Source organism: Gasterosteus aculeatus, chromosome 1, assembly GCF_964276395.1.
Source record: "Gasterosteus aculeatus chromosome 1, fGasAcu3.hap1.1, whole genome shotgun sequence".
Classification (NCBI taxonomy): domain Eukaryota; kingdom Metazoa; phylum Chordata; class Actinopteri; order Perciformes; family Gasterosteidae; genus Gasterosteus; species Gasterosteus aculeatus.
This window is the reverse complement of record NC_135688.1, coordinates 18,069,511-18,097,335: the sequence shown is the minus strand read 5'-3', so window position 1 is coordinate 18,097,335 and position 27,825 is coordinate 18,069,511. Positions and strand designations below refer to the sequence as shown.

Sequence of the window (27,825 nt, the reverse complement as noted above, 5' to 3'; positions counted from 1 at the left end):
AAGAAGGGAGCTGCTAGTTTTTTTCGGGGGGAGTGGCAAGCTTATCCAGCTAACTTAAGTTAGGCTGCTTTTGAGCAGGTTCAAGTTTATGGATGAGTTGCTATGTGGATTTTACCAAACTTGCTCCTTGGAACTGAAAAGCTTGACTTGCAATCTTGAAAATCCTGAAAATGATCTGGCCACCGATCTAGTTAGCTGTGTACGAGGAACAGGGCCTAGGAGTTGTTTCATTCTCTGACTTATTCACACCCTGAACTAGCTTCTGCTTCAGCAGCTTCTAGTTTAAGAATGCAAACAGGAGAAAAGTGTCAAAAAGCACCAAGAACCGGTTTGAAATGAATGTCTTTTACATTGAATAAGGACAGAAGGCAGTTTGAGGGTTTATTTGTGGAAAATATCCAAGGCCAAAAACCAATCACAATATACGTTATATGTTCATCAAAGGCTACAACTAAAATACAAGTCTACTCTCATTATACAAAGTATGTTGAGGCACAGTTTGTTACACGTCAAAAAATGAAACTCATTGACACACCACTAGCATTTTAAATGCATCTCTATAGAAAGCATGAAAAAACAAACAAACATCTACTGCTTTTATTACTTTCATTTATCACTTTATTTTTCCTAATTGTAATTATAATAAAAAGGGACAAACCAAACTGCTTTTTTATTCGTTTAGCTCACTTTGTTTTTCCTCCGTAGTAAATATGTTCGGCCTGGCAACACAAACCTCACCCAGCTGGCACCACAGGACGAGTAAAACAAACGCCTTAAGGAATTCGGAGTTGGATTAAAATAACTTGCATGTAACAATTGGGAGAGTATAAGAATAACACAAAAAATATGCCACTGAAATAAACGCTGCCACTGATATAAAGAGTCATTTCTTTCTCTGTCGGTGTAATTTGAAAAAACAAAGAAACAAGGATTGAAGTGAGATACAAGAAACAAATAATACAACTTGTCATACTCAATGGAAGTTGGCATGAAATTAAACCAGAGCATTATGGGAGTCTAAATAATGAAACATACTGAAATGGTGAAATGCGATTAAATTGATAGCTGTGAAGAATCACATGCTGGAGAAATATTTCCAGATTTGTCTCACAGGATTTTTGCAAAACATCTTTTTAGCATCACCTGCTGGATTCTCACATTGAATCAGAGATTACGTTTAAAATGTAATGGGAAAACAAGAGACTGGGTTCAAGAAAGCAAACTGCAGCACCACCTGCGTTACAACCTGTCATCAGTTCCCACTTGGACCTTAACTGGTTCAGCTACAAAAGCATGGAGGTGACGGCGGACCTCAGAGCGTGGTTACACTGCCTGCGTCAGTCTATGTTTGTGTCCGGCGGTTTCAGCGCAGAAGTCTGGGCGACTCTTGATCGCCTCTGTCAAGTCGTGGGTGAGGGAGGCGGGGACAGGTCAGGTCAACGAGATGGGAATATGTCCCTCATCAGAGCTGTAGGAGAGAGCGACACCAGCACGTTAGAGGAGTGATGGAGGCCTCTTCTTAAACTGCTTCACACACACACACACACAAACACAAACTTTTCTCCCAAAAGCCAAAGACCAGAGACCCGAGGGTCCGATGGAGACTAAGGGAAATGGTTCCCACGGAGGCGACGTGAGACTAGCCAGGGCAATCTACCCGCAACTTTCCTTGAAGGCTGAGGGCCCGTTAGGGAGGGACGCCGCAATTTGACCAGCAATTCTAATGAGGTAGTTCATCCTGGAGCTGAGGGCTTTTGTGCCAAACCTTACGCAAAAAAACAATTGCATTGCTGGGGACTAAGGATGTGAGGTCACAGTGACCTTCTGTGGTCTGACCTGAAAACTAACTAAGTTCATCCAGAAACAGCAGGCATTGCTGAGATATCACGTTCACCATAAGCAGACGAAACAGAAAACATAATGAAAGCCACAATGTAGTATGTCCGAAGGTCATTAAAGAGTCTGTATGGCACAAAAGAAATTGTGCAAAACATTTTGTTTGGCCCTTGACTTCTCATTTTAACTCCAACCAATTAAATCTGGAGCTGCAATATGTTGAATCTGAGGTGTTAATCTTACCTGGAGAAACAGGTCTCTGTATGCCTCCTAAAATAGGGTCCCTGTCTGTGAGCAGCTGACTTCTCCCTTCAGCAACGGGGCTCAGGAACAAATCTGATTGGTCGGTTTCCTCCAGACAGCTCTGAAGAAGCAATATACAGAAAGGGGGGAGTTAGCCGAATAAAACTTTCATGTCTTGAACATATTTGCTTTGAATAGGGATTCATTAATTTAAGGGCAATTTCTTTTGAAAAGATCATTTAAAGGTTAATGGTGAAAACCGATTCAAATGTTTTTCTCTTTCCTCTGCAATAACTTCAGACACATAAGCTACGTGCATCTCAAATTAATGATCTTTCCTTTTGTAACGTTTCACTTGTTCTAAGTAAATGTTGCATATTGAATAAATACACGACACAGCTATTGGGCTTCCCTCTTTCATTCACTAAAAGCACTTAAAAAAAAAAAAAAGATGTATCACTCACGAGAAGTCTGTGGTTGAGAAGAAGTTCCTCTTCTATTGAGGGAGGGTCGTGTTTCGGTCTCTTGTCCTGAACCATCAGCTGGGACAGAATCTCCTCATCTGGGTTGTGAGCCCTAAAGGGAAACAGGAAGATTGGTAACCATGAGAAACATGTTGACGGTCTCTTGAGTGTAGAATTGTTTTGACTTGCAAGTTAAAAAGAAAACATTCATAACATGGATTACATTTGACGGATTTGGAACTCTTTAGTCTTAACTTGTAAAGACTTGAGACTTCCTGGTGACCAAACAATGACAATGACTGTGCCTGAGGCTGACAACCGTCATTGTAGAAGAGAACCAGCTGAACGGAGTCTGAGACTCCCTCATTTGTGCTGCAGTGGCGACCGTACAGACGATAAACACTTATAACAACATCCGTCCTGTGTCGACACCCTCCTGACACACTTTACATGTTGTGTGCCGCTAAATGCGAAGTCATTAAACTTAAGTTGTCATGTTTTTTCTTCATCAGATTGCTAATACACTTAAATGACACATAATGCACAGCTAGACATTTTTTTTGAGAGAAGTTTGACTTCGGAAAAGAGCTGAGGTGTCTGTGGTAATTGTATGTAGTGTTTGGACAAAAGGATGCTTTGGATCTACAGGATAAAGTCTTAACTTATGAAACGCAGCAGTGAGAGTTTCTTATGTGTGACACTCAAGTACTAAAATGCTAATTTGAGATTCCTCAAAATGTATTCAGAAAGGTTTGAGTGTGGCCTCAGTGACGTCCTCATTCTACTGTACAGCCGTGGCCAAAAGTTTTGAGAATGGCACAAATATTCATTTTCACAAAGTCTGCTACCTTTGAAACACGTGCAGTCATCATTGCTTTGCTTCACAGCCAAGGATATTGCTGATAGTAAGATTGCACCTAAATCTACTATTTATCGGATCATCAAGAACAATTGAACAGCAAGGAATGCGGTTCAATTGTTGTGAACAAGGCTTCAGGTCGCCCAAGAAAGTCCAGCAAGCGCCAGGATCGTCTCTCAAAGTTGATCCAGCTAAGGGATCGGGGCACCACCGGTGCAGAGCTTGCTCAGGAGCGGCAGCAGGCAGGTGTGAGTGCATCTGCATGCACAGTGAGGCGAAGACTTTTGGAGGATGGCCTGGTGTCAAGAAGGGCAGCAAAAAAGCCACTTCTCTCCAGGAAAAATATCAAGGACAGACTGATATTCTGCAAAAGGTACAGGGATTGGACTGCTGAGGACTGGGGTAAAGTCATTTTCTCTGATGAATCCCCTTTCAGATTGTTTGGGGCATCTGGAAGCAAGCTTGTCCGGAGAAGAAAAGGTGAGCACTACCATCGGTCCTGTCTCGTGCCAACAATCCTGAAACTATTTATGTGTGGGGTTGCTTCTCAGCCAAGGGAGTGGGCTCACTCACAATTTTGCCTAGGAACACCGCTATGAATAAAGAATGGTACCAAAACGTCCTCCGAGAGCAACTCCTCCCAACCATCCAACAACAGTTTGGTGACAAACATTGCCTTTTCCAGCATGATGGAGCACCTTGCCATAAGGCAAAAGTGATAACTAAGTGGCTCGGGGAACAAAACATCGACATTTTAGGTCCATGGCCAGGAAAATCCCCAGACCTTAATCCCATTGACAAATTGTGGTCAATCCTCAAGAGGCGGGTGGACAAACAAAACCCCACAAATACTGACAAACTCCAAACATTGATTATGCAGGAATGGGCTGCCAGTCAGGATGTGGCCCAGAAGTTAATTGACAGCATGCCAGGGCAAATTGCAAAGGGGTTGATAAAGAAGGGTCAACACTACAAATATTGACTCTTTGGATAAACTCTATGTGATTGTCAATAAAATCTTTTGACACTTAATTACATGCTTGTAATTATACTTCAGTATACCATAGTAAGATCTTACAAAAAGATCTAAGAACACTGAAGCAACACACTTTATGAAAACCAATACATGTGTCATTCTCAAAACTTTTGGCCACGGCTGTAGTCACATCGTACCGTTTCCTGCTCACTGTGGCGGCCATTGCCACAACCGAGGACTCGGACGGAGAAGACGGAGGTTTGTCCACGTCCTCCGGGAAACTGCTGTGGACGGTCAGCTGGAAGTCGTCGTCCATGGAGATATAAGGAGCCAACATTTCCAGATCCATCACCTCCATCTGCACAAAAACAGGACAGAAAGATCGTCATCAGAGAGAAAAACATTTCTTTGGAAACAAACACCTGAAAAGACGTGAAAGAAACCTGTTACTTCACTTTTTTCCAAATGAATATTTTAAGCATCTATTATTACACTGGTTTTTAGTTTTTACAGCCATGAGATCTTCACATCCCGCTTATGGATTGCGGATTGTCCTCTTGATCATGGCCTTACACGCCAGATGTTTAATGAGCTTTGTTTTTGAGAGGGAGTCTCATTTTTTACAAAATTCATGACCCACTTGTGGCACGCGCACGTCGCAATAAGATTGTGTTTATTTACTTTATGAAGTAAACAGAACTATTTGTAGAAGCAGCTGTACACAGAGGGCTTTGGCTACAAGGCGTAGACTAATCATTTTTTATTTTGAAAATCAAAAGGTTAAAATTTGACACCCAGTTTAGAGAAATAAGCTGATCTCGTAAGGGACCGTTTCCTGCATTTACCTCCATTGGTTCCACTTTCTTCTGACCATCTGGCCAAACAGCAAAAAACCTCTCCACCTCGCTTGTGTCGGTCACCTCCTCCTCACAGGAGATCTGAGGGAGGAAGTAGGAATAAACAGAGTATACCTTCATCAGTAAAATGTAATGAGTCATATTCATTGTTTTTGTCCATGCTGAGGTAGGAAGTGAATTGAGTTGAATGTAAAAGCAGAGAGAGAAGCGTATGCTTTGGGTTTGAAGAAGACGTACGGCTCAAACTTACCGACTCAACATCAAGTGGGGAGGCCGGTGATGATGAGGAGGATGAAGGTGGAGTCATGGGGCTGAAGATGGGCGAGAGGAGCTGACGCAGCTGCGAGGTGCACAGGTCCTGAGGGTGGTCCGGCAGTGAGTTTGGACTGGGCGGATTGGAGAACGACAACCCCACAAATTCTGACCAAGTCGGAGGAAAACACAAAACAAAACATAAAAAATGATTATTATTTTAGGACACATTACTTGAAAACTTTTGCAAATGGTTGCATAACTAAACCTCTCCCCGTCAGCCTCAGCTGTACTAAGTTAGCGTTCAAATGTTAGCACTGCACTGTTAGCACGACAGCTGGTTTTTCTTCAAGGCAAGTTTATGAATGTAGCACATTTTAGGAACAAGAAAACTCAAAAGCGCTTAACCTAAAATATCACCATTGTATATTTGAATACAATTAAAACAGACAATGAAGCGCTAAGAGAATAGAAAATAAAAAGCTAAATCAGTGTGTAGTGTTTGGACAAAAGGATGCTTGGGATCTACAGGATAAAGTCTTAACTTATGAAACGCAGCAGTGAGAGTTTCTTATGTGTGACACTCAAGTACTAAAATGCTAATTTGAGATTCCTAAAAATGTATGAAGCGCTATGAGAATAAAAAGCTAAATCAGAATATGAGTATAAAAATATAACAAAAGTTAGGCTGCAGTGTAAGAAGACATTAATACAACAGCAAACTGTTTTCTGTGAATTCTTTCCAGATATATGGAACTTCAAAAAAAAATATGATTGCTTTTTCCTTTTTATTTTGGAAAGTGAGCAATCCTGAGAGGGATTCATAATAAGGCAAAATCTACAAAATGCTTTATAAGCCAAAGTTATTCATAGTATAGCAATTGTTTTTAACAGACAGGAAGCAGATTGATCAAACGAACATTTACAATTTAGAAGGTACAAAACTTTTGACCAGATAATGATCTATGTAGGAGCCATTTGTGATATTTGTGTACAACACGGTACTGGGAGCCAATCTCAGGTTGACACGGGTAATGATGCCTGGGTGACCGGGATCTCATGGTTTTTACCGCTACCAAAGAAGCACAGTGACATCAGGAACCAAATATATATGCAGTTTAGGGGTGACAACGAATATTCTATATTCGAATGTAAAAAATAACTAAATACATTTTAAAAACGGTGGCGCGACTGTCTGCTTAGCGGGTGGGCGCGCACCGGACTACTGACTGTATATTGCATGAATAAAATAGGGTACAACAGTTTCATGCACTGGTTTGGTTATTTGCAGTTTCATGCCAAGGAAAAGTTCTGTGTTTACAGCACAGCTCCCTCGGAGCGTTCAATGTCGGTACTGTAAAACTTTCAGTTTCAATCACTGAATGAAACCGGATATATTTGGGACAAGAATCGCGACCTTAAATTGCTCGCACAAAACTCTTGATCAGCACTCAGCATTTGTTTATTGTTGTCGTTCATTTAAACCACTTAGCGCAGAGAGCGCGACGGTGAGAGAGATCTGTGGTCATGGGCATTAGTTAATTTACTTATTTTTGTGCAGGTAATATGTTGTTAAATAGGTTTAAACTTAAATAAATTACTTATACAAGTAGTCATGTCTCGTGGTATTAATTTGTCCTGCTATTGACGCGCCTAATGCGCAACCAGATATTCGAATATCTGTCTTTTTTTAAAGAGAACAATTCAAACGTCCTGTTTGAGCAAGTTTGACAGCCCTAATGCAGTTGTGTTTTATAAAGTATAAGACCGGAGTGAAGAACAGGATCTTCTCCCGCACTCTGCCGAGTGGCTAACAAAAATCTGTCACTACAATCTATCTATCTATACTGTGTATATATATATATATATATATATATCAAATATAAATGTCTTTGGAGTGTCTCACCTCCGGTCAGCGGACCGATGGGGTTTACAACCTCAGGAGCCAACTGAAGGACCTCCTCTGACTCCTCCTTCAGCTTGAAAACGAGCACAGCAGCGCTGCTGGGATTCAAATCTACATCCTCTGCCTGATTGGAGACGCCGACAGCCGCAATCTCAGGGTCAGCAATGCCGGAAGTAACGCAATCCTCCGGTGCGACCGCCGGCGTGCAAAGCTCCGCTTCATGCGGCCGGACACAACGGGTCTGCTCGGCGGAGAGGACGAGGTCCGGCTGCTCCACGCCACTGCAGGAGAGGGGGACGAACAGGAGGTGAAGAAGGAGCAGGAACTCGCTGCGTGCCACATCCTTCCATGAGTCTATTTTTATGTGATGCAACTTTAATACTCTTTAAAGCACCTGAGGATATAGTTGAGGCAGACGACGGCCTCGGGCTGCGACGTCTTGCTGTTGTAAAGGACGGTCGCCTGAGTCTCCGCCCACACAAAGCCGCCGCCGTTAGCCAGGAAACGGTAGTGTCTGGTGCTCACCTGACCTTTGGACAGCACTACACCAGACCCGGAAACAAACAGAGGAATAAGAGATTGGCAAGACGCATATTCATGGAGGACCAGAGGATCGTTGCACTGAATGAAGCCTTCCTCTGTGTGCGCTGACTCATTCTCTCCATGCTTATGGATGTCATAATGTTTGTTACGGTAGTTTTTCTATATATAGTGTCTTGTATATTCATGAAAGTTGAACTGAGAGAATTGCAATCACTATTAGTATTCACTGTAATTGTATTTAAATGTATAGTCTTCGGTGTGGTACAACATATACACAGAGTGAAACTCACGTGTGTGCAGACTCTTGTTGACGTGATCGGAGTCGAGGGCGTGATGAAACTCGTAGGCTGAGCGGCCGATCAGATCCTCAGGTTTGTATCCCACCAACTCTGTCACCCTGCAAACCGGATGACAGAAAGCAAACAAAACTCAAAATCCCAAATAAAAGGTTTGAGGATTTCTACTCCTCTCCCTCTGTCATGTAACATTTTCTTCCGCCTCCCACCAACGGGGAGGTCGAAGGTCAGAGTCAGTCACGGGACTACTCCTACCTGCCCTCGCAGTGTGTGAAGTGGAGGTCCATGCTGTGGCGGGTGAGGAAAGTGCGCGTGTCCAGGGGGAACTCCACGCTGGACGGGTGAGGGATGGGCTCACACAACAGAGTCATCACTCCGCCCACAGGAGGCACCGCAGAGGCTCCGCCCAGCTGACGGACGTGACCCGTACAGTGGAGAACCTGCATGAGAGCCCAGGTTCAAGGTCACCTCCAGACACATCAAAGAGTAGAAAAACGATCTGCTGTAGATTTCGCTAGAAAATAAAATCAATTTCAAGTTCCTTGTGTGCATTTGAATTCTAGACAGTGATTCGCTTTTTGAATTTGTGGTATGATGAAAAATCTCTCTATTGAAAAGACTTTTAAGGGGACGTTAACACAGTAGGAGTGGACGAGATGTTTCCCTTAAAAGCAGTTGGCGCCATATCAGAGCCAATCAGAAAACACAACACGTTTTCTTTTCCAAAGCCAAATAATATACAGTAAATGTAGCCATTTCATCTTAACAACTTCTGTGCCACAATAACTCAATCCAAGGGATACGTATCTTTGAGGAAACTCAAAGATAAGTATTGGAACATATCTTTGAGTATTCAGTCATCCAAGCTCACCAATGGACACCAAGTCCATTCAATGCAGAGGCCGACATTTAAACATCTTATTTATGTTATATTGTTCAAGGAGCCCACTTAGGCGAACATTGATTGAGAAAATCTTTACTTTTAATAACTCAAGTGATATCTGGTCTTCAGGCTGTTTTATTTGTTTATCTGTTTTATTTGGAAAGCATTGGATGACATCATTCCTCAGAGCATCCTCAGGCATGAATAAGCACCAGCTGTGTTCCTGCTGCTGTGTAGTAAGTGCATGTGTGAGTGTGTAGCTGCTGGGCTTGTGTGTCTTTGGTAACACTGCACCTTCCAGGCAGCAGACTTGATGTTGACGGTGCGCCCCCTGCTGGTCAGAGTGCTCTTCATCCGCAGGAAGAAGTTCCTCTCACTCGACTGTCTAGCCAACGGCTTCTTAGTGGAACCTGAAAGCAGCGTGATGACAAAGCTAAAGCAGTTTATCAACTTTAATATTTATCATTCATTAAAAACAAACAAACATGTAAATAAACTTTCTTGAACAAAGACTTTTTTTTTTTTTTTTTTTTTTTTACATCAACAGAGCCTACTTTTGTTGGGATAATAACTGGAGGTCTGACCTGGACGTGGAGTCAGCAGGTCTCTGAGCTCCTCCTGATCGCAGGGATGAACAAAGTCATAGATACTCTGACCCAGCAGCTCCAGCTGTAAACAATAAACAACAACAACTGACAGTGTCAAGGCTGTGGTAAAAAAAAAAGAAAAAAAAAAAGCCGGCTGAAATTGAAATACCAATCGATATACTACTATGTACGTTATGCATCCATGTTAAGTACAATCATGTAACTGGTATGGCCGCTGTGGTCCTGCTGTACACCTGGCTTAATAGATTTGAACCATTTCCGTCGTAGGAATTGAACGTATTGGCCATCTTTTATGTTGTTCATTCTGTACACATGACATCCGCTGCAGTCTGTCCTTCCCAGGAGACGGGTCACTCCTCTGACGTTCTCCATAAGGTTGTTTCCCTTTTTTCCCCCATGGAAGGGCTTTTTATTTTTTGGGGGGTGGTTCCTGTGCCAATACAAGGGTATGACGGAGGATGTCACATGTTTACAGGCTGTAAAGCCCTCTGAGGCAAATTTGACATTTTGCAAATATACTAGACCTCTGTGTTTGCGTCTGCACTTACTGTAACAGACTAAGCTGTGTTTCAAAAGACAAACCGGATCCCAAACAGAGCTGAGAACAGATCGGAGGCTTCTGCTCGAGTTACTCACAGTAGGTCACAAACTGCACCAGAGGTGCACAATAAAAACGCCATTTAAAGAAACAAAAAGCTTCGTAAGCTATGAATTCATCAATACGACTTAAGTCACAACAGCTGTCCCCTGGGCTTCGGGTATCGATTGAGTTCCAAAGAAAGTACTGAATGGTAATTGACGAGATGAACGGTATCCAATCCCACATTGAGATACCTGTGGGATGCCGATGTGCGTGCTGACGTTTTCCGTCAGGTAGATCATGTCTCCCTCCTCGGTCATCACCATGATGAAGCCGGCCAGCGCCTGCGGATAGAAAGAATCCATTGGATCCTCTTCATCGCCCTCTTTCTCCTCCTCCTCCTGATCCTTCTCTTCAGACTCCTTGCTCTGCTTCTCCCCTGCAGAAAAGAAAACACCTGGTGATTATTCTAACCAGTGTTTCGCCGACAAAATCTATGACGAAACTTTTTTGTTAACAAACCTTTTTTCCATGACTAAGACAAGATGAAAACGATCTCAAAAAATAAAATCTCTGACTAAATCTATTCCAACTTTCGTTAACGAGACGAGACGAACATGTTGGTGGTTGATGAAGTCACAATACTTTTTCCCGCTAAATTCGCACGCAGCCAACAGACAACAGACCTGCAAAGTACGGCGGATATTAACGCGTCATGATGACGTCATCCACGAACCCAGAACGCTCGGTGCAGCGGTGGTTCTTGTGCACCGACTACGGACCGCAACGACTATTTTACGCTTCGGCGAGTTTAAACGTGCGCTTCGTTAGTTTAGCTCAGCTGTCTCTGTTTAGCTGCCTGTTAGCAGGCTGAAGCCGAGCTGCTTCAGAGAAACATGAAGACCCGTTTAACAGACTGTGGACCAGCGACAAATGAGCGTGGCCAGTGTGCAGCACCATGAGCGTGTCAGAGAGCTACTTCTCCTCTGACAACGTCTGGATTTTGGGGATATTATTTGGGAATAGCAATGTGGGCTCAGGGAGGAATAACGAAACTTGAAATGAAACATCTTTTTGTGCTGAAATGCAGTACAAACATTTATGACATGCATATATATATTTGTACATTGAATGTGTGTGTGATGAAAAAAAAAAAACTTTCAACTTTCAGGTTCCATCGGGGACGATGACCACCTGCAGACGCGTTTCTCACCGGGTTGCAGGAGGAAGTGGTGCATTCGCAGGAAGCTGAGGGCGACCCTCATGATGGCGGATTTGTCCAGGTGGGTGCAGACTCGACGGGGGAGCGGCAGAGTGCTGGACAGCTCATAGAACACCTCCGTCTCCTGACTCCGTCTACATCGGGCCGCATCGCGAGAACGCAGCTTCCTCTGCTCCGAACTGGTGCTGCGAGGGGAAAGAAGGAGAGGGGAGATTAAACAGGGGGGAAGGAGGACGATAGATTGGCAGGAAGGAGAGCGATGAGGGAACGAGGAGGTGGAAGCAGGAAGATGATAGATGAGGACGCAGACAAAAGTGGAAAGTGTGAAGAAATAAATCAAAGCAGATGACAGAAACAAAGTGGAAATAAAAGGAGGTCGAAGAATCGGGGGGAGAGAAAAAAAAGTGGGACAAAAGCAGAAAATAAAACTTTAGTGAGGGTCCAAGATCACATCCCACTGCTCACATGTTCAGTACGAACTCTCTACAGCCGCGCCAGCATAGCTTCTGATGGTAGAGCAATGGCGCCTATTCGATTCAGGCTTAAGACGCTTTAAAGCAAAGCTGCGTCTACTCATGAGGCCAGAAGCTAAAGGTTATCCAATAATTTACTGGAAAGAAATCTTTATCTTGTTAATCATTATATGACCCCCTCAAACGTCAACTCAAAATCACACTCAGAAAGCAGACGATCGGTCCCTTGGATCATGTGAAGACCTTACTGTATGAGTAACGTGACAAAGCTACGGTGGGAAAATGTGGATGTTTTGAGGACATGGACCTGAGCAGCAGGCGGCAGTCTATGAAACTATCACATACTCGGAATGAGAAGTCGGGTATTCACCGGTTTGATATCGTGTAGCTGTGAGTTCATTTCACGTTTCCAGCCAGCAGCTTTCTGTTGCTTCTCATGATAATTTATCCCTCTCAAGCTTTTCTAAAGAAATACAGCCGTCTGTGAGCTTTCTCCACTAGGGGGATGTGTGATGACCAGTTGTTGTGCGAATTCCCAAAAACAAAAAGCGGCGGACCTCAGCGCCTGAACTCAACATCCAGCTGCGTAGTTTTACTGACGTCTTGCAGGAGCTTGTTCTCTGAGCTCCACTGGATTTCCCCTCTTAATGAAGTCTGGTCGTTATTAGTAACGGGGCCGATGACCGACGGGCGATCTGCAAGAACTGCAGCCATTTTTTACACCATAAACAAAATGTAGATTGGTAGAGAGAAGGTTAAGAATTTGTGTGTGTCTGTGTGTGAATGAGAGAAATGAAAGCCTGCTTCTGTCTTGTCAGCACATGTTTTTCATGGAATGGATGAAGAGGGGGAGGAAAGACAGAAGGGGAAGAAGATTCTGGAAAGTGTCCCAGAGGCTGAAATAAACAACATTCTGTTCTCCTCCGTTTGGTTCATCTCTGTTCCCACTATGAAGACACCCCAATCACCCAGGAATGTCCTGAGAGCTTATAAAGGTCATGATGTCTTACAAGGCTGCAGAGGTCTTTAATGTCTCGCCCTCTTTTGACAACACCAGAGATGAACCATCGGAGAAGATTTTAATACTCAAGATAAAGATGCCCAGAGGAGACTGTAAAACCAACATGCTAAAAGAGCACCGTGCTTGTTGTTCCATATGTAATTATTATGAAAAAGTACATTAAGGGTTACTATATTACAAATAACAAGCAGGCAACTGTTAAATATGGATAACTAGTTAAAGTGACAAAATCCCTCGTCCATTTCAGATAAATACATATAAACAAAACACCACAACTGTTTACAATAATACTGCTGCTGCTCATAGTACTACTACCACTGAAAAATACTGCTGCTAATAATACCCTGTGAAACCAAATGCTGTCTGCCTCACTAACACAACATCAACGAGCAGCGAGCCAAGTGGGGGGAGCTTAAGAGAAGACTGTAAATCCTCAGTGAGCAGAGCTGCACACTGGCCACCATTTCTTATTGCGCAATGTGTGTGTGTGTGTGTGTGTGTGTGCTGGAAAACAAACCGTGGTTACTGAAGTTAAAGTGTGTGTGAGAGGAGAGACACTCAAAACAGACTCGTCTTTAGCTTAGATGCACAAGGAAAGTCCTTTAGTGTTCGCGGGCACTTTTGAGTTTTGGGATATTTGGAATGAAAGACGACTCAGACACAACTTTGGTATCGATTCATTGTTGCAGTAAATTTAAACAAACCTCCTCACCTTAATCATATTGGATGATATCGCCTCTAATAAGTATAAATCTGTTGTTTACAAGTCTGCAAAATGCCAGTTGGACTTTGGTGCCTCTTGTTTTAAGCATCTTGACATGTTTATTAACACAAAGTTACTGTAAACCTGCTTGTGTTTAGTGCTCGATTATCCTCAAAGATTGCGTTAAAAACAGCCGACGCCGGGAGCACAGTTTTCACTGAGGAGTTTTCCTTTGCTTGAATACAGAAGGTTAATTATTTTCCCAATCACGCATAACAATGGATCATAAACGAGCAGCAGCCAGTTGGGCCCCGCTGGTTGAGCGGAGTGAATCTGGTCAGGTCATGTATGTGCGAGCTCCTCTCACGTGGTCAAGCAGTGGGTCCACTCCTTCAGCTATTTACAGCTCCTGTGTTTCCATTCAACACGGACGGTTGTGGTTTCAAAATGCCTCCAAGCAAAAATGGATATCCAAATATGGACATCTTTAACGGACATTAATATGCAGAATATAGAAGCTCTCTCTTATAGACGGATTTGTATACTTTGTCCTCTATGACCAGCATACTGTGAATATGTGGGAATTAGCACTCCAAATTGCAGCATTTTCCACTTGACCCCTCTACAAACACACACTGCTGCCTTTTTTTGCTTCCACTATTTAATAAAATAAGTCTCATGAGAGAAATGAATATCCTTGCTCCACTTTTACATCCTTAAAGTGCCTCAGGGTTCCTTTGATTTTACACTCCATTTTTGGAAAGGGTATTAAAAACACAACTCACAAGACACTGATCTGCACATGAGCTGATTCCAGCTCTCTAAATGTGTCTGCTGGGCGCAATACGAAATGATATAGGAGATATAGAGATACGAGTGAATCCATGAAACAATCAGTGATCACACCAGAGATCAGTGTCAGGCAGGAACCGAAGCTGCTGTGGGGGTTTGAAGATGTGCAACAACCACACAACCCACGACAGATATCACAGCTAAATAATGCATGTGAAAGGAATGTACCTCTCTAGGAGAACCACAAACAAACCATTAACTATATGCAACGTGTAATTACTTCACAATTCCCACAAGTAGGAGAAGGACTCAAATATTGTAGCCCAAGTGGAAGAAGCACGCTAGAAGACTCCTCCGTTCAAATGATTCAACGTCTATACTCGATGTTCCCAAAGCACTTGATATGCGGAAAGGTATGTTTCAGAATAACGCGTATTACATGGATCGTAACTGTTTATGCACAAGAAAGAGAAGTGAATCCAACCCTTAAAACCTCAAATCGCGCCGCTGTCGTGTCACAACGTCGCTGGACGGTGAACGCAGTCTGGGTCGTGATCTCACGATGGGGGACGCGATGGTTTCCCTCTGAAAGTTACTCGGCACAAAGGACAACGCGGAAATACAACAACACGGAAGGTTCGTCACAATCAATCGGTCCTACCGTTTGACCACGACGGTCTCCGCTTTCTCCTCCATGTTCGCAACCGAGAGAGCGCCCTTTATTGTTGTGTCTGTTTATCCACGCAGGACAACGGCGAAGCTACCGAGCGCTCCGCTGTGTCAAGCTCACAAGTGCAGGGAAACGCAGCTTCCGGTTGTATTCAAAAAGTAAAGGTCTAATCGAAAAGAATGGATTATAAGATAATTGGCCTTACGTGTTTTCCCAGCTATTTAGCAGGGGTGGATTGTAATAAAGTATATATTTTAAATACTGTAGTGGCCGACACAGGCTGTCTTAGGGGGGGAAATGGAAATGGTCCAAGCGAACCTTCGTAATATTTAGGTCAAACTATGGCACTGTGGCACAATTATTCAAATAAGGGAAGCTACTTGAACCTACCTTATGTAATCATATTTTCCCAACTTGTGGGGCACTGTAGAGGACATTTCATCCGGTCTTATTGACTGGAAGGTAAGGCCCCATTCCCTCCCACCAAAGCTTTTCTAGCTGAATTAAATTATATGAAGATAAGCAAACCAGAAAAGTGAAAATAAAATATGAATACAATCAAATTTAAGATGTAATTCAAAAACAATTTGCATGTTCAAGGAAACGAATATCTATATTAGTAATTATTTTCTGTAGTTCCTGATTAATCTTCATTCACGTCTCATGATATTGTTCAATAATATGCGTAGATAACGTACCCATGAAATTTGATATATTTACGCGTCATATTCAATTGGATTACTTTTTTCTCACACTGAACTTAAACAGGATTTGTGCTGAATGTTTTTTGTTTAGAATCTGAGAGTGAGAGAAAGGACGTTCTGAAAGCCATGCAACGTCTTCCTCCCCTCACAGGGCTTTTATTTTGATATTTAAAGGCTTGTCCGTTTCCGGTCTTAATGTCTATCGGTGCCTTGACCGCATTCTCAAACCTGAACCAACGTTTGGATGTTTACCATCCGTGTCTAAGGCAGCTTGCCGTGTTTGTACAACAATAAACGGATCGTTTTCTTTTGAAGAACTGTGTTGGTGGGATGAAGGTGGTCCGTGTAAAATGCCATGAGGGTTCACGGGGTTCGTGGCCGTACGGGGGCCGTTGGGATTGGCCGGTCAGCATCTTCCTCCACGGCTGCAGAGAAGTAGTGAAGCGGGATGTGCCGAACCGTAGCGCCCTCTAGCGACCACCCCGGTACTTCAAGCTACTTAAGAACAATTACAGCATAATGTCAAATACTATTTATTGTTTCTTCAATTTTAGGATAGTTCTTTTCATGTCTGGTGTGACAATTCATCTTTGGATTTTTTTAAATTAACTTACCGGTACATTCAATTTGTTCATCAAGTCAATTTATTTGAATACTTATATATAATACTACATGATAAGGGAAACCAATAAACTGTACTGGAGTACTAATTTGAGGTACGTGTACTTTGTGTGGGTGTTTCCATTTTTTAAGCCAGGGTGACATCATGAGGGTATAGACAACAGGACACACAAGACTGTTTCCAATTTTAATAACAGATCTCCATATACAAACTGGATATTGTGACATTCTGCCGTTATAACTTGAACAGATGTAAAGTTTGTGAAAGCCTTTGTGTGTGAGAGAGAGTTTGTGTGAGTGTGTCTGTGTGTGTGCGCACACATGTGGTAATCGTATGGTGGAGCGAGTGCATATTCCATATAACATCCACAAACAGAGAAAAAAGAGAAAACGCTTGAATAAAATGTCATGTAAAAATTGACAACATTCATGGAATGTTGTTTGATGAGTTGTTTTGAGTGCAAAAATACATTAAGAGCTTTCTTTTTTTATTTAACTTCCTACCAGGACACAGCGACGTGTGGAGGGGACTCCTGTGTGTGATCACGCCTTTCGTTCAGTTCATAGTGAGTTTTACAACAGCACAGAGCCCCTTGGATGTAATCCTTTACCTTCCCTGTTGGCTTTGACTGAATGAAGCACAGAATTCAAACATAACCTGGTTGATTTTTAAAGCTCAGAAAGCAAAAATCCTCTGATTAGACACTAGTTTATTTATTTGTTTCAAATTGTGTTTATTTAAGAAGCTTTTCGAAACGAAGTTGTGTCCCACATAATGGTATTTGATTTACTGTTAACATGCTCACTTTGACCTTTACTCATTGGACCTTTCTGACCCACTGAGCGAGCCAGCCTCGGACCACCTTTAGACTTTATTTCAGCCGAGAGCCTAAGCGGAGTTGGTCGCGTATAATACAGGAACCCACTGCAAAATCCCTTTGAGCAGCAATGAAATGGGGGAAAAGTTAGGGGCCTTTGGGGGTGATGGTGTGATCCAAAAACAAAAACAAAAAAATTATTGTATTACAAATATCAATCACATTACTATTACTGTCATCATAAACTTTGTGTCTTGGGCTCTGCTCTCTCCCTTCTGTCATCCTACCTTGATGACCGCACCTACCGGGTGACCTGGAGAGGATCTGTGTCGGAACCGTCTCCTCTTACTACTGAAGTTCCTCAGGGTTCCGTCCTGGGTCCCCTCCTCTTCTCTCTCTATACCAACTCTCTAGGCTCTGTCATTCACTCACATGGTTTCTCCTAACACAGCTGTGCCGATGACACCCAAATAATTCTCTCCTTCCCTCACTCGGACACTCGGGTGGCGGCGTGGATCTCTGCCTGTCTGACTGACATCTCTCAGTGGATGTGCTCACCATCTGAAAATCAACCCCGACAAGAATGAACTACTTCTTTTTCCAGGAAAATATTCTCCTACACAGGACCTGACGGTTAACCTTGGTAACTCTGTGTTGACGCTCACTTTGACTGCTAGGAACCTCGGTGTGCCCTTTTCACTCAGAAGGCGGCGCAGGTACTGAATCAGGCTCTTGTCATCTCCCGCCTCGACTATTGTAACTCCCTCATGGCAGGTCTTCCTGCCACCGCCATTCGACCTCTGTAGCTCATACAGAGTATGAGTATACACTCCTCCGTTCTCTTCATACCGGTGGCTGCCCGCATCCAGTTCAAAACCCCGGTACTCTCGTACTGTGCTGTGAATGGATCGGTCCAGTCTACATCCAGGACCTGGTCAAACCCTACATCCAAACCCGCACACTCCGCACTGCATCTGCCATACTGCTTGTTCCTCCCTCACTGAGAGGATAATGTGATGGTGGTTGTCCCTGCAGTGGCCCCGCCATGCACCTGGCTTACTACTAGCAATATTTGAATCATTTTTGTCATAGAAATCCAATTTATTGTACATCTTCTACGTTGTTCATTCTGTACATATTGTGGTCTGTCCATCTTGTTGGGTATTAGGGACGATTTGCTTTGCACTTCCGCTGTCAGCTGTACCGTCCGCGCCCCTCCCCCCCCGTCGACCGTACCGTCCGCCGGTCGGATCGTCAGCGCCACCCCTCTCCGTGATTTCAATGGTCTGGCCTGCGTTAAATGAAAGTGGGCAGTATCTGCTCCGAACCTAAAATGAGTTTGACACCCCGGATCTTGGGGGCGAGGGATCCCTCCTTCACCGTTCCTCCTTAAGGTTTCTTCCCTTTTTTCTCCATCGAAGGGTTTTTTTGGGGAGGTATTCTTGTGCCAATGTGAGGGTTTCAGGGACAATGGATGTTGCATATGTAGACTCTAATTTGATAATACATGAAAGCTGAAGACGGATCCTCAGAAATAATTCAAACCGGTTCAGCAATTTAAAAGCAACCAATTATTCGTGATTTTCTTTAAATTCCACCAATGAATTCCTGACTCCATCACGATGCGTAGGAGTGAGTGCCAGAGAAAGACAGTATGACTACAATGAAGTGAAAAGGGTTTCATGTATTCACTGCTTGTGTTTGGATTTTGAGTTTAAGATCCGATGTCGTGCTGATTGACGGAGGTTGTTTTGGAACAGTAATAGAAATTTTCATGGAGATATCACCACAAGATGACAAGTGAACACCCATGCTAGCTAGGAGCTACATGCTAATGTTTATCATGTTCTCCGCCGTAGTTCAGCATGTTTGAATGCTAATGTTTGCTAGCTGAGACTGATGGGAATGTCATTCAGGTATTTATTTAAATACTGAAATATTGAACTCCCTAAGGCACCAAAGTCAGATGGGTACATCCTCTGGGAATCATGAATGTCTGTATATAATGGCGAACAGATAGACATTGCAATCACTTGCCGCTGGCGCGACTGGAAACGTGAACCGCTCCTAACAACCACAACAAAGACCCTCATGAAGAAGAATCAGCCAACATGAGAACTCAACCTCAGGCAACAATGAATGAAAAAAAAAGACAGTGGGTCTAATAGTCTTGTTTACTTTAGCAAAAACAAAAGATAAATTAGCAAACAATGAACATAAAATAATACTATTTTTCTTTATTTCAACTTTTAATCACAAATTGGCAGGTTTACGGAAGGCAGCCCAAAAAATGCTGAAAATAAAAAACGTGGTGTTTGCTCACAACACATTTTGGTCACTTAAATAATGTATCAGGTATCTGACTTTAATAAGCACCGGTATTTCATTAGCTGAATCAAAATGGATAAAAAATGTTGAGACTGAGACAAAGGACACGTGTCCTCTGCACCAGATACCCGGTGAATGGTGTGGAGATCTTTCTCAGATCACACAATAACGCCCCTTGTGTCTCTCGAGCTGCTCACGATGGATCGCATGTGCAAATTCTTGCAAGAGGCCATTGAGGTGTAACAGGTATGAAGATACAGTATATGTGATGCTACACCATGAGTGTGTGTGTGTTACGTGAGTGAATGTGTGTGTAGGTGTGTGTGTGTAGGTGTGTGTGTGTAGGTGTGTGTGTGTGTGTGTGGAGCAGTATTAACGTCCAAAATGTGCAAGAGTGTGTTGTTCATTGCCGTTTGTCCACACGTTTGTTCCAATGAAGTATTGTACTGATCAGTCGGCTGAAATGTACAGCTCGCAGCCTCTCTGTGCTCCATTGGGGTCAGCCGCCTCGTGGTAGGTCACGCTCAATTCAAACAACCCATCCCCCGGCCGGCCTTTCAGGGACTTACTGGAGGAAACTCTTATCGCACAAAAAGAGAACACTGACATCTTCAAGTTCCCTAAAACAGCAGACATTCATGTTTTTGTTTAGCTGTGGTTGCTATGTACAATAGAAGCATCTTCATATATTAATATTCTTCATCTTCTCCGTTGTTCTTCGGTTTCTTGCCGTGTAGACAGTGATCCCATACACGTTTGTCCTTTTTATGTATTTATAGAGTATTTTCATTTTTTTATTTACATTATAAATAACTAGACAGGCTTGTGATAAAATAAATAACTTAAATAAAAGGGTCGTGGCTTTTGCTGTATCTTTCGCATAAGTCAGGGGAGATGGGTGGGATCGGACGACGCTGCTGTCTGATGCCGTTTTTTTGGGGAGGAAGTGAAAACTAATTTCACAGTGGCACGAGGTGGGAAACTCTCCCTGAAGTACATTGTGACCCCGTTCCACTGCTGACCACCATAACATCAGGGATCAGACAACTCTATCGTGTCGCTATAGATCTAACGTGCCGCCATATAATCTGTGTTTCATGGTTTAATTATCAGTGCAGTGTGATTGGATATACTTTGACAACTTCTAAAATCAATCTGAAGACTTCATAAATCTGCGGACGTGATGTTAGTTTAGCTAATTCAGGAAGTGTTTCCCACCAAACTGGCCGATGTGAGAGTGAAATCATCAAGGTATTGGGGATGGGTCCACCACAGGGACAGTGGTTTACACTGACGGTGTAATACTACAGCGGTAGGAAAGGTACGGTCTGTGGTTGTTTGAACCTTATTTGAGATACTTGAGGACTGATTGCGGCGATGGTGGGGGGGAGTTTCTCCTCCAGCTATACCACCGTGCCGCTTGGAGAGTTCCCGTTCTGTGCTGTCAGATTCTGATCAGAGAAAAAACACGAAGAAAAGTTAGACACAGACGGCAATTTGTGAAGAAATATTTGAAAAAGCCACTGCTGTTCATGAGAAGGGAGGCAAAGTCCTCCAGCTGGTACGTAATTTCCCGCTCTCTGGTATATCCACCACGGGAAACATCTACTCGATGCATATATGACCTGAGAGGAAAATAATCTATATACTGTACAACAGTTGATATGAAACTCATTTTTGGTTAGGAAATCCAACGTATCCATGTCCTTCAGAAACACACAATTACATTCTGGCGAGTTATTAGAAGCTGCTTTCTTTTATATACCAAATTTGTTTTTCTGCAAAAAAAAAGATGTCATTAGTTTCCATGAAAGGTTTACTGAATAAGTGCAATGAACGAAAAAAACAGATTCTGGCATCTGCCTGTCCCACAATACATTGCGTCCGGGTAAAAAAGTTGATCAGACTTACCGGCTTCCCCGGCCTTGCCCAGGTGCATATGAGACCCTCTTGGCAGGCTGTGATGATGCAGTCGTCCATGAACACCAGGACCGTCAGCCTCTCATGTGCAATCTTCTTGCACACCAGCGGCTCCAGCAGTGGCACCTCGTACATGCGCGGGCACAGCGTGGTGCCCAGGACCTTGGCGGCGTCCAGCCGGTTGCTCCTCGGGGCCACGTTGATCTTGTCGTTGCTCTTGCTGATGTTGCCCAGGCTGTGGTACCTCTTGTGCTCCTTCTCCACCCCGCTGCTGCAGCCTGACTTGTCCGACTTGCGCTCCTGGAGCGACAGTGTGGCGAAGCGGCCGATGCTGAAGGGCGTGCTGTTCCCTCCGACGGCGCCCCCTCCGCCGCCTCCCCCGCCGCCCTCCGTGGTGCTTTGACCCTTGGAGGCATTCGCCACGGCTGGGTGGGGTAAAGAGTTGGAGCGGGAGAGGGAGCGAGGAAGCGGTAGGGGGAGCGTTGGTGGGTTGGCGGCGCCGGTGTTCGTGTTAGGCGGGTGGTGGTGTCCTTCAACCGCTCCACTTCCCCCCACAACTGGGGTGCTGTTGACCGCCGCGCTGCCAGAGTTAGACAGTGATGGTCCAAAAGTGTTAGTGAAGGCGCGGGACAGCGGCAGGCGTGGGTATAACACATCATCTGTCAAGTCCCACAGACAAAATTGGGTGTCTTGCCCAACCGAGCCAAACCGGTATGTGACCGACGACGAGCCGCCACCTTTAGAACTGTGCCGAGAAAGACGGGACAGTGTGCTACTAGTTCGGACCCGGCCAAAGTGCATGGAGTTATTTGGCGCCCCCTGGTGGAGGTCCTCCTCGCTGCCACTTAGCTCCATGGGCTCCTCATCCTCCAGGGAAGTGGTGAAGGGGTCAAACGCCACCACATTGACCCAGGACTTGTGGCCGTGGCCTCTCGCAACCACGCGGCTCTCGGCGAACGACCACACAGTAACCAGGTCGTCCTCTCCGCCTGTGGCCAGATACTTCCCGTCGGGGCTCCACGACACGCACAGCAGCCCGCCAAAGTAGCTCTTCATCACCCCCTGCAGCTCCATCGAGTCAAAGTGGAAGACACGCAGGCAACCGTCCTGGCCCACGCACGCCACGTGCACGCCGTCCGGGGAGAAGGCAAACTCGTTGAGGCCCCCGTCGCCCACAGCCCACCGCAGCAGCGGGTTGCGGGGCGTCTTGGTCTTGCAGGCGTAGACGGCGAACCCCTCTCCCTGCCGCAGCAGAGAGTACTGTGGGGCGGCGGTGCCACACGGGTGGTCCACGTTGTAGAGGTAGAGGTGGCCACTGGCATGGGAGGCCAGGAACAGGTTGACTGACTTGGGGAGCCATTTGAGACACGTCACCTTGGATTTGTCTATCAACCTCTGGAAAACAGGAAAATGAAGGGAGGACAGATTGAAAGATGGAGGAGATAAAACTGAGAAATGGGAGGAGAATCAAAAAAATGTAGTTGTGCTTTTATGTTGAACCTGTGTATAAACTATTGAGAGAAGCATAGGCAGAAACAAGACGCAGCAGACTGAAATCAACAGGGAGAGAAAGGAGGGGGAGAAAACATTAAATGGTGAACGGATTCGGGAGACACATAAACACAAAGTCTGCCTGCATGCAGTCGTGTGAGCTCATAAACTTTATTGGGAATCCCATTACAAACAGAAAGAGGCAGTGCAGGAGATGCAGCAGAAGAATGGACAAGGGACAACTCTGAAGTCAACGCAACACCCAAACTACGGTAAAACAAACCGATACAGACAAAGACAAAGGACTTCTGTTGTATCGTGCCGAGCTTTAATAACTACAAAGACACGGCGCTGCAAACCCCTCGCCACTTGACCAACGCAGAGGGAAAACAGCAACTACAGTACCTCCTCGTTGAAGAGTTTACTGGTTTCTTTCTTGATGGGGTCGAGGTACTGGACCTGTCCCGCTGAGAAACCGACGATGAGGGCTACACTCTCCGCCGTGGCCGAGTACTGGTTAAAATCGTGACATGTCGGCTGAGTCCCCTTGTAGATCCGCTTGTCTATCGGCTTGCTGAGGTCCACAGCCTGCAGGTGAGAAGGAAGATAATTGTGATGCACACGCAGAAAAGACTTTCAGGGACTTTAAGGGGTTTTCCCTTGTTTCACAGGATGCATTCCAAAGCATGAATCCCTACTAAAAAATGTTGATAGTTATAATCATCTGCTCACAATGTGTCTTACATTCATGCAATATTTCTACATGCAATTGCCAAGTGTAAATGAGGAAAAATCCCATCAAGATTTTTTCTTGTTAGTTTTGATGCTAAATATCAGGTTTTGGCGTTCGTTTCATAAGCCACCTTTGTGTAGCCACATACAAGAACCAAAAGGACTCAAAAATGCATCAAGATGAAATGTCTTTTCACCAGTAAGGATCAGGACACAACACGGCTGCAGGAGTATTTCCAGACTGAAGAGCACTCATGAAACTGGTGTAACCAGCAACGTTGAAAGGTCACACCTGAGGGTTCGCTAATGTCGTTCTGGATCACACGGTTTAGACCAGGGGACGTCAATGTTTTTCAGGCCAAGGACCCCCAAACTGGTGGGGAGATGGAGCAGGCACCCCCTATTCTGGTTTGGTCAGCAATCTTTTATTTTTGAGATTCGCGCTCTTAAAACGTGACCATAGACGCGATCTGATTGGCTGGTGCCTTTGCTGTCGTATCAACATGAAAGTAGCTGTGAGTGAACCGGTGCCCAGCTTGAGAGAGCTGCTGTGGGAAGCTGAATGTGTGCATTGCGGACTGAAAGATAACGTCTTCTCCATCAATTTATCCGTTTGCTACAATATGTTGGATTCATGTTAATGTGTATTTAAAGACAATAAATACTATTCTGATTCTGAAGACAAGTAAAAAAAAAAAACCTGCAGTACCCCCTTGGGGTTGCGGACCCCCCTGTTGAAGACCTCTAGTCAAGACGTAAATGCACACAGGGTCATGGGGGGGCTGGAGTCGATCCCAGCTAACTTCAAGCGAGAGACAGGGTTCACCCTGGACTGGTCGCCAGCCAATTGCTACACTGGGCTACACAGAGATACACAACCATTCACACTCAGAATTTAGAGTCCCCAATTAACCTGATCCCCAGAGCATGTCTTTGGACTGTGGGAGGAAGCCGGAGAACCCGGAGAGAACCCACGCAGACACGGGGAGAACATGCAGACTCCACACAGAAAGGCCACTAGGCGGAGTGGCCTTTCCTTCCAAATATACTAATTTATCGTTTATTGTAAGAGAAATGAATTGAACATGTGTGACTGACGGTGTGTGGTGCTACTGTCCTGCGGTTGAGGTTGAGATTCTCCTCAAATGACTTATTAGCGTTCCTCTTTAAAGAGAGGGGAGAACAGACTCCACACAGAAAGGCCACTAGGCGGACCTTCTTGCAGTGAGGCGACAGTGCTAACCACCACGCCACCGTGCCTTAAATCAAAGACATCTTCCTTCCAAATATACTCATTTATTGTTTACTGTAAGAGAAATGAATTGAACATGTGTGACTGACGCTGTGCGGTGCATCTGTCCTGCGGGTTCTCCTCAAATCACTTATTAGCATTCCTCTTTAAGGAGAGGAATGTTAGCAATGCTAACAACAAGCTGTGTGGGGGAGATATTGAAGGACAAATGGAGATAAGACTCTGTATTAGAAAATCTTTTTGTAAGCACTTACAGAAAAAATAAATTGGCAATAATACTGACATTGACACTAAATCCTGGCTTCTGGTGTACACCACCATTCAGATGTTTTCATCAGCTTTCATATTTGGACTTTCATTCCCTCAATAAATTATTTATTGATATTTTAGCATTGTAGTGACAGATTTTCTAGACCCACTCGGCAGGATGCGGGAGAAAACCCGGTTCCTCACTCGCTCACACAGAGATTACACGTCTTTTTGTTTTCTTTGGGTGAAGGTCCACTTTATTTAATTATATATTTTATAAAACACAACTCCATTTGTATTCCATTATTCCTCTCGCTGTGCATCCTGTTAGCGGTAAAAACCTTGCCATCTCCCCGTCACCCATGCATCATTACCCGCACTAATTGCACCCGTGCCCCCATATGTAGACTGTGTCACACTGCCACCCGTGGCCAACCTGCGATTGGCTCCCAACACCAAGTGGTACACAAACATCCTGAATGGCTCCTACAAGCATTGAAATCTCTAAATAATTCAGACTACAAATGTTTTACTTAGATTTGAAATAGTTTTGAAGAATGGAACAATTCAAACTTCTATTTAGTTGTCGTCACACAGTGTTACATTACAGAGGAGAAAACTGTTTAACTTGGATGCTCACATTTTGATGCTAAGCTTCCACTTTGTTCAAATGCTGCAGAGGGATCTTTGTCTCTTTCTGTTGTCTATTTTGTTTAAGCATGTCGAAGGCAATTTGTTCTAAACACAATACAACATCTATCAGCAAATAGGACTTTCTAGAAGCTCAAAGCATGAGAGGCCATACAGATATACGGAGTCGTCCTCTCAGACATTTGAATGGATAGAATCAAGCTTCAGAAGCATATCAACAGTATTTCTGCAAACCGTCTGCTGGTATCTGATTCACCTCACAATGTCTGTTCAGCATCAGTGCATTTACTCCAAACACAATCTGTGGGATTTAACAGGCCAGAGGCAGAAGAGGTACTCAAATATTTTACTTAAGTACAATTATGAATACACCACACTGGGAAAACGAGAAAAAAAGCTGTTCATAAAAAGATAAATAAATAAGCAGAGAAAAATATGAATAAGAAGAATAAAGTGCCTCTATGAATGGAGTGGACCAGAGGCTTCCAGTGCTGCATCCGTCTGCATAATGCAACATTCACCAAAATGTACACGACAAGTGACAGTTCAATATGTGCATGGTTTGCCTCCACTTTGCAGCTAAAAATGCCGAAAAAGATGATGGAAAAAAGCGCTACCAGCAGAGCAGGCTAGCATGCTAAGCTAACCTCCACCATCCAATCTGTCATTCTAGCTGTAACGGGGGCGGAGGATGACGGGGAGGAGGTGGCGGAGGAGGAGAACGGACTCACCTTCTTGATGTTGGTGTACGTGTAGAAATACAGCTCCCTGCCGATGTTGAAACACACCCGCTCCGACTCCTCGCCCGGGTCCTCGGGCTGCAGCTTGACCATAGAGACCCGGACGGGCGGCAGGAAGCCCGCCGGAGACGAGTTGGCCGCGGCGTTGGAAGAGGAGGCGGCGGCGGCGGCGGCGGCAGCAGCCCCGGGCCCCTGCAGCAGCCCGACCCCTCCGCCCGGCAGCGCACCGGCTCCGGCCCCGGGGCCCAGCGTGGCTCCGGCGGAGGGACCCCGCGGCAGCCCGCCCCGCTGCTGCGAGTCCGAGAGAGTGAGCAGTTTGTAGAAACCCTCCCTGGTCCGGAACTGGGATTTAATCTCATTGATATCCTTCAGAGCGCCGCCATCTCCGGCCATTTTTGGTGCAAGCAAGCCGCACAGGAAACTGATATTGTGACCTGGAAATAATCGCTACAATAGATTAAAAAAGGAGTGAAAATGGGAGAGCGGCCGAGATCAGCTTGTTCTGACCAGCGCACCCGGTCTGCGCCAGTGCATTTTACACCAGCACCGGAGACCATACCCCTGCTCCCTGGCACACTAAGCCCGAGAGGAAGCCTTTCTGTGCCGCTGCAAGCATCATCCTCGACCGGGTCTCTGCCTCCGTTCATCCAGTGTGCGTAAAGTACGTGCGATGATGTGTCGACTGCTGCTACTGGCCCGGCCTGGCACTGCGCACCCTCCTCCTGTCGGAGGATAGAGGGGGCAACAGACCCCTCATTTAACCTCGACTGACACCACGCAGCAACTTTGAGATACGTTGTCTAAATGATGTTTAATTTTCCGATAAACTGAAGACTTAATATGCATCCTGTATGTCAACTACTGAATAAATACATTTTATTAGCATTTGGGGTTGGTTGGAAAATGCGTGGAAATGTCAGTGGTTAACATGGAAGGAACTCCGGTTCTAAGAGGTACTAATGGGCCCTCTCATGGCCTTCGCCATAGAGTGGTGCAGGTGTGAGCAATTTTGTAGGCTGACTCGGATTTATTGGCAGATTGATAGGTATGCTGATGCTCCTTTAATAAGCAAACAGACCCCCAGGTGGAAAGATGCCCAAAATAATCTTTATCAGGATGCCGGGGCGATGACTTG

The 27,825-nt window shown here is 44.6% G+C and overlaps 2 protein-coding genes and 1 long non-coding RNA gene across 4 annotated transcripts; all 3 read right to left on the bottom strand.

Moving 5' to 3' along the window:
• Positions 1 to 368: 368 nt before the first annotated feature.
• Positions 369 to 15,351, bottom strand: hif1al (hypoxia inducible factor 1 subunit alpha, like). The gene is made up of 15 exons (XM_040174723.2): positions 15,176 to 15,351; positions 11,517 to 11,710; positions 10,558 to 10,742; positions 9,700 to 9,784; positions 9,410 to 9,525; positions 8,488 to 8,672; positions 8,227 to 8,333; positions 7,788 to 7,935; positions 7,394 to 7,674; positions 5,486 to 5,655; positions 5,224 to 5,316; positions 4,576 to 4,736; positions 2,544 to 2,655; positions 2,080 to 2,200; positions 369 to 1,468 (listed from the first exon to the last, which is right to left on the bottom strand). The coding sequence occupies exons 1-15, from the start codon at positions 15,208 to 15,210 to the stop codon at positions 1,437 to 1,439; spliced, it is 2,025 nt and encodes a 674-aa protein (XP_040030657.2). The 5' UTR covers positions 15,211 to 15,351; the 3' UTR covers positions 369 to 1,436.
• A 1,332-nt stretch (positions 15,352 to 16,683) lies between these two features.
• LOC144385415 (uncharacterized) lies at positions 16,684 to 17,808 on the bottom strand. The gene is made up of 2 exons (XR_013451721.1): positions 17,680 to 17,808; positions 16,684 to 17,628 (listed from the first exon to the last, which is right to left on the bottom strand). It is a non-coding gene; the product is annotated as an uncharacterized LOC144385415 (long non-coding RNA).
• A 1,674-nt stretch (positions 17,809 to 19,482) lies between these two features.
• LOC120820038 (WD repeat-containing protein 20) lies at positions 19,483 to 27,568 on the bottom strand. Of its 2 annotated transcripts, XM_040177659.2 has the most exons (4): positions 26,682 to 27,568; positions 23,472 to 23,654; positions 21,567 to 22,970; positions 19,483 to 21,106 (listed from the first exon to the last, which is right to left on the bottom strand). In XM_040177659.2, the coding sequence occupies exons 1-4, from the start codon at positions 27,081 to 27,083 to the stop codon at positions 21,059 to 21,061; spliced, it is 2,037 nt and encodes a 678-aa protein (XP_040033593.2). In that variant the 5' UTR covers positions 27,084 to 27,568; the 3' UTR covers positions 19,483 to 21,058. The 2 variants fall into 2 exon arrangements, with proteins under 2 accessions (XP_040033593.2, XP_040033592.2); XM_040177658.2 differs by lacking the exon at positions 19,483 to 21,106 and having other exon boundaries at positions 21,187 to 22,970.
• Positions 27,569 to 27,825: the final 257 nt, after the last annotated feature.